This window comes from Sitophilus oryzae, unplaced genomic scaffold (assembly GCF_002938485.1).
Source record: "Sitophilus oryzae breed Bouriz unplaced genomic scaffold, Soryzae_2.0 scaffold_1582_pilon_pilon, whole genome shotgun sequence".
NCBI lineage: Eukaryota > Metazoa > Arthropoda > Insecta > Coleoptera > Curculionidae > Sitophilus > Sitophilus oryzae.
In genome coordinates this window covers 1,050,364-1,057,764 of record NW_022146261.1, presented here as the reverse complement: position 1 = coordinate 1,057,764, position 7,401 = coordinate 1,050,364, and the positions used below count along the sequence as shown (strand labels likewise).

Here is a 7,401-nt window from a genome sequence, read left to right as displayed (position 1 = left end):
GTTCATTTATAAAATTTGAATACTGTTACTTTTAATATGTCCATATTTCCAAAATATTTTAGCTACTTTTATAATACATTTTTGATCTTTAAAAAATGTTAGTTTCATTTTTTAGGTAATTGAAATTTGGCGAAGTCCCAAATTACAAGAAAAAAAAACGACGCAAATAGCCTATGTCCGTTTTTAATTAAATTATTTTTGTAAACTTAAAAACACCATTAACCCTCCGTTACACGCGCTATGAGGGAATCCCTCACAACATTGGTTTTTGTACGAGGAAATTGTTGTAGTTAATACAATAACCTTGAGCGTCCAGGTATGCCTTTGGCATCGTTTTTAAGTAAGGGGGAATGACGTTGCAGAATATTTCGAGCGATCAGTATGGCATGATCGAAGTGATAGTGTACTTGATGTGAGCGTTTTTCTCACGCGTTTTCCTCACTGCGCGTGCAATCACGTTCGTCTGTAATTTCACGTAAAATTTTGGTTTTTGTTCAAATATTTTGGTAAGTTTGTGATGTTTTACTAAAATATGATTATTAATTAATAATCATATTAATATATGATATATAATATTATTATATTTTGAAAATACTGGTATTGAAATGGCACGACGTAAATATTTAAAAAAACTTAGCCTTCGAGCTCTTCGAGCTGATTAAGCCTCATCAAATGTTACGAGCAAATATCAGAATACTCCCCGTATTGTCGAGAATGCAAATTAGGGACCATTTGGGGATTGAAGATGAAGCTGCGCCGCTGGAAGTGCAACGTGAGTCTAATAAATGTGCCTACTGTCCTAAGAGAAAAAACCGAAAGACTCATACAGAGTGCTGTAAGATGTATGTATATGTGTAAACTGTGGCCGATTTGCAAGGAGCATACAAAAACTTTGTATACTTCCTGTTAGGAAATAGAGAGAAGAATCTGAGTAGATGTATTCGTTATCTATGAAACTTTTTACGCAGATTTGTTTTTAGATTTTCGCTTTATTTTGTGTTGTGACTTGTTTGTGTATTTTAGGTAAATATTTTTTAAATGAATCCTGAAAGAATTAATATTTTACAAATAATTTCGATGAACAATTTTTCTAACCCTCGTTTCATTTTTAATTCAGACTTGATAAATATTCAAACTAATAACATGACTACACCTAACATCACTACACCAATTATTAATTTCAATCAAGAATTAGACAATTTCTTGAATGAAATTGATAATAGTGACATTATAAATACAGACAACCTTGTTACACCATTTGAAATGGAAAACATGACTACACCTAACATCACTACACCAATTATTAATTTCAATCAACAATTAGACAATTTCTTGAATGAAATTGATAATAGTGACATTATAAATACAGACAACCTTTTTACACCATTTGAAATGGAAAACTTTCCTGATTTAAACCAATTTTAACAGATGTTGAAAATAGAGATATTGATTTTAACGAAATATTTTTAGAGGAACTTACGAATGACCCTATTTCCATTTCAAAATTTGAGGAGACGTTACTACATAATAGTAAATGTAATAATTCTGTTAATAGTGATGAACATAAAGAAATTAATAATTTTGATGATGAACTAGATTTAATAATTGAATGTATTGATGACTCCAAAAATGAGAGTCAGAATAGTTCCTGTCAAAACATTTCTCCTTTTTCACCGGCACACTCTCAAAAAATAGAGTTTAGTTCCGATGAAAAAGGAGAAACGTTTAAGAATAAAATCGAAAATAGTAAACCATCCTTTATTATCAACAAAAAGAAGAAAACTTTGAAAAAGTATTTAAAACCCTGTTCAAAATTAAAAACTCTCAGCTTCGCTCAGGAACAATTTCCTAAACAAACAAACATAACAAGTGAAAATAATGCAGAACTACAATATTTAAAAAAATCTTTCGATAAGTTAGTGGATCCTTTTAATTAAATATTTACATTTTTTTTCATTTATTTTTTTAATTAAATTATATTGATACATTCTTTTTTCCAAACTTAACCTTACATATAACTGAATAAAATTTAATAATAAAACCATAAAATTATTTTCCAGTATAAAATTGAAAGATGTTTATTTGTCCATCCTGTAAAAAAAACTTTACTCGTAAAGATAACCTATCTCGGCATTTAAAGAGTGTCTGCAACAAATCTTCCTTTCTAAACAGATGGTTGACAAAGTCTACACCTGAAGAAAAAAGTAAGATTTTTTTCATTTTATGTTATAACCTTTTGAAATTAACAAAATAATTGTCTTTATAGAGAAATATTGTGAAGAATGCAAGGAGTTAATATCACAAAATTTATGGTTTGGTCATCTACGATCAAACGCACATAAAAATAATTCTAAAATAATTGAACAACCAGGAGTACAAATTATTAAATCTGCATTCAAAGAACGAATAATAACATACAGATTATCTATGGAGGAGATGATCGTAAATGTTAAAAATTACTTTATAAAATTGGAACAAAAGATTCTTCGTATATTTGAGGATCAATTAAGAAAACATACATGCATTAAAATTAATATGGAGCTTTTTGGCTATTATTATAATCCAAGTACTGATAATCATGATGTAAAATCATTCAACACTCCATTTAAAGTAATTTGTAACAGCAGTGCAATAAAGGATTTGATAGAAGAATTTGCAACAGTTATTGACAATAAGGCAGATGAGTTTGCAGAAAAAGATTCGGGTAAGTGTTTAACTTTAATCTAAAATATATATGTAATTAATTTTTATTTCTGGTTTCAGGATGGATCTTACTTAATTTTATTCATTTGGAAATTAACATCAATAAATTCAACCCTTTGAGAGCATCATCATTTATTGAACTACCTCCTGAAATAGTACGACGTCAAGCTGTAGTTAACATAAGAAATAACGATGACTACTGCTTTGCTTGGTCTATCATGGCAGCTCTTCATACTCCAACAGGTGTTGACTTTGTTACATCATCATACCCTCATTATTCAACGGTTTTGAACACTGCAGGTATTGATTTTCCAATATCATTAAAAGACATCAAGAAATTTGAAAATCAAAACAATATTTCTATTAATGTATACGGTTTAGAAAAATATTATAATAAAATTTCTAAAAATGAAGAATATGAAGTAATTGGTCCTCTACATTTCACAAATGCTAAAAAAAATATTCATGTTAATTTATTATTGATAAACGATGATGATGGAAATCTTCATTATTGCTACATTTCCGATCTTTCGAAATTAATTTCTAAACAACTTAGTAAACACAATGGTAGAAAATATTTATGTGAAGGATGTTTGCAATATTTTGACACAGAACAAAAATTACAATACCATAATAGTTATGATTGTGATCATGTTAAAATTAATTTACCTTCTAAAGAACTACTTAAAGATAAATGTGGAAATGTAGCATATGAAAATATATTAAAATTTATAAATTATCAAAAACAAATGGAAGTTCCTTTTGTGATTTATGCAGACTTTGAATGTATTTTAAAACCTTTAAATAATAATGAAAATGTAGAAGATCCAAATAGTTCATATACTGTAAAAAAATTTGAACATATTCCATACTCTTTTGCATATTATATCAAATGTTCATTTGATGATGCATATTCTAAGTTTGAAAAATATAGAGGTTTGGATAGCGAAAAAGTTTTTATAAATTCTCTAGAACAAGATGCGTTAAATTTATATCACACATTTTTAAAGACTCCTAAGAAAATGAATACTCTAACAGAATTAGAACAAACTACACATAACAATGCTAAAAACTGTCATATTTGTGATAAGCCACTTTTAGGGGATAAAGTTGCCAATCATTGTCACATTACGGGCAACTATAGAGGACCAGCTCATTCTTTGTGTAATATAAACTATAAAATTCCTAATTTTATTCCAGTTATAATGCACACCTTAGGTAATTACGACAGCCACCTATTTTTAAAGAATATGTGTTCAAATAAAGAACAACTATCAGTAATTCCCCAAAATAAAGAGAAATATATTTCTTTTAAAAAACACATTCTCGTAGATAATTATTTTGATAAACATACAAAAAATTAAAAAAAAAAGAAATTTATCATTGAGATTTATCGACTCCTTTCAATTTTTATCATTTTCTCTATCTAATTTAGCAGATACTTTGATAGATGAACAATGTAAAGAAATAAAAAAGATTTTCGAAGATGAGGAACAATTTAAACTTCTTCGTCAAAAAGGTGTATTTCCATATATTTATATTGACAGTTTTGAAAAATTAGAGGAAACTGCTTTACCTAAAAAAGATCAGTTTTTTAACAGTTTAACAGATGAACATATTACTGACGAGGAATACCAAAGACCTCTTAAAGTTTGGGATCTTTTCGAATGTGAAAGTATCGGAAATTATTCAGATATATATTTGCTATCAGATACTTTACTTTTAGCTGATATTTTCAAAAATTTTCGAAAAACATGTTTGTCAACATATAAACTAGACCCTGCACACTTTTATACATTTCCCGGTTTATCTTGGGAAGCCTGTTTACGTTATACAGGCATAGAACTGGAATTACTGATAGATCCAGATATGATACATTTTTTTAAAAATAGCGTTCGTGGTGGAGTAAGTTCATGCATAACACGGAAATCAGAGGCAAATAATCCTTTTCTATCAAAATTTGATTCAACAAAACCTAATAAGTATATAATGTACTATGATGCAACAAATTTATACGGTTTTGCAATGTCCCAATATCTGCCAACAGGGTGATTTTGTATGGTTAACCAGAAAAAAAATAAAAAATTTAGATATTTTTCAATTTCTAATACATCTAGCAAAGGTTATGTTTTAGAAGTTGATATAGAATATCTGAGCACCTTCATGACTATCACAACAGTTGATTTTCCTTTTGTCCAGAAAATTATAAACCACCTAATTCAAAATCTGCAAAATTAATACCAAATTTAAACAATAAATCAAAATATGTTATTCATTACCAATTACTAAAATAATGTTTGCAAAACGGTCTTAAGTTAACTAAAATCCATAGAGTGATACAATTTTCTCAATCTGCTTGGTTGAAAAAATTTACAGATTTAAACACAAAGTTACGTAATTAGTATAAAAATGAATTTAATCGCCACATGTACAAATTAGCAAATAATAGTATATATGGAAAAACAATGGAAAATGTGGATAGGAGAGTCGATGTAAGACTTGTTACCGAATGGGAAAAATAAAAGAAAAGATGGACTGAAAATTTAATAGCAAAGCCATATTTCAAGGACTTAACAATTTTCTCAGAAAACTTAGTCGCTATTCAAATGAAAAAAATACTAGTTACTTATAATAAACCAATATATGTTGGATTTTCTATACTAGATATTTCAAAAACTGTCATGTACGATTTTTTTTTATAATTTTTTAAAACCTTTGTATAAAGATAATGTGTCTCTTTTGTATACTGATACAGATTCTTTTATTCTGGAAGTGACAACAGAAAATGTTTACCATGATATGAATAGAAATATTCATAAATTTGACACTTCCAATTATGTACCTAATAATATGCATAATATGTCAATAACACAATCAGTGGTTGGCAAATTTAAGGATGAATATGCTGGTAAACCGATTGTAGCTTTCTATGGTACCGGAGCAAAAGCTTACTGTGTAAAAACCGAAAATGGTTTAATAAAGAAAGCCAAAGGTATAAAAAAACATGCTATTAAAAATCAGTTAGACTTTATATCCACTACAAAGATGTTGTGGAAAATAATTCTAAAATTTTTTGCTCTATGTATGTGTTTCGTTCTCGACTACATACAATTTTTACCGAATTAATACATAAAATTGCATTGAATTCCGAGGACGATAAAAGATATCAAATACCATATGACTATAAAACACTTGCTTGGGGTCATCATGATATTTCATTTTATCAGTGGAATGTTGATCATCCAGACCTCAACATATTTTTAAATAATATTTAATTTAATATTATTTCTTTAATTTAAACATTTAATATGATTCACTGTGATTGTATTTTTCATTCCTCTCCTAAATGTTTTAACTCATTAATTTAATTTATTAAATTATATAATATAAATATCATGGTAAACATTTTCTGTTGTCACTTCCAGAATAAAAGAATCTGTATCAGTATACAAAAGAGACACATTATCTTTATACAAAGGTTTTAAAAAATTATAAAAAAAATCGTACATGACAGTTCTTGAAATATCTAGTATAGAAAATCCAACATATATTGGTTTATTATAAGTAACTAGTATTTTTTTCATTTGAATAGCGACTAAGTTTTCTGAGAAAATTGTTAAGTCCTTGAAATATGGCTTTGCTATTAAATTTTCAGCTCCATCTTTTCTTTTATTTTTTCCCATTCGGTAACAAGTCTTACATCGACTCTCCTATCCACATTTTCCATTGTTTTTCCATATATACTATTATTTGCTAATTTGTACATGTGGCGATTAAATTCATTTTTATACTAATTACGTAACTTTGTGTTTAAATCTGTAAATTTTTTCAACCAAGCAGATTGAGAAAATTGTATCACTCTATGGATTTTAGTTAACTTAAGACCGTTTTGCAAACATTATTTTAGTAATTGGTAATGAATAACATATTTTGATTTATTGTTTAAATTTGGTATTAATTTTGCAGATTTTGAATTAGGTGGTTTATAATTTTCTGGACAAAAAGGAAAATCGTTGTGATAGTCATGAAGGTGCTCAGGATATTCTATATCAACTTCTAAAACATAACCTTTGCTAGATGTATTAGAAATTGAAAAAATATGTAGATTTTTTTTTTTTCGGTTGACCATACAAAATCACCTGTTGGCAGATATTGGGACATTGCAAAACCGTATAAATTTGTTGCATCATAGTACATTATATACTTATTAGGTTTTGTTGAATCAAATTTTGATAGAAAAGGATTATTTGCCTCTGATTTCCGTGTTATGCATGAACTTACTCCACCACGAACGCTATTTTTAAAAAAATGTATCATATCTGGATCTATCAGTAATTCCAGTTCTATGCCTGTATAACGTAAACAGGCTTCCCAAGATAAACCGGGAAATGTATAAAAGTGTGCAGGGTCTAGTTTATATGTTGACAAACATGTTTTTCGAAAATTTTCGAAAATATCAGCTAAAAGTAAAGTACCTGATATAACTATATGGAAATACACCTTTTTGACGAATAAGTTTAAATTGTTCCTCATCTTCGAAAATCTTTTTTATTTCTTTACATTGTTCATCTATCAAAGTATCTGCTAAATTAGATAGAGAAAATGATAAAAATTGAAAGGAGTCGATAAATCTCTATGATAAATTTCTTTTTTTTTTAATTTTTTGTATGTTTATCAAAATAATTATCTACGAGAATG

The 7,401-nt window shown here is 27.8% G+C and overlaps 1 protein-coding gene across 1 annotated transcript; it reads left to right on the top strand.

Moving 5' to 3' along the window:
* Positions 1–2,346: 2,346 nt before the first annotated feature.
* Positions 2,347–7,060, top strand: LOC115879557 (the record flags this gene model as incomplete). Its single annotated transcript, XM_030896451.1, has 5 exons — positions 2,347–2,704; positions 2,764–3,921; positions 4,139–4,378; positions 5,459–5,695; positions 6,915–7,060. Coding segments are annotated over 5 exons (2,139 nt in total), but the record flags the coding sequence as incomplete, so codon positions are not given.
* Positions 7,061–7,401: the final 341 nt, after the last annotated feature.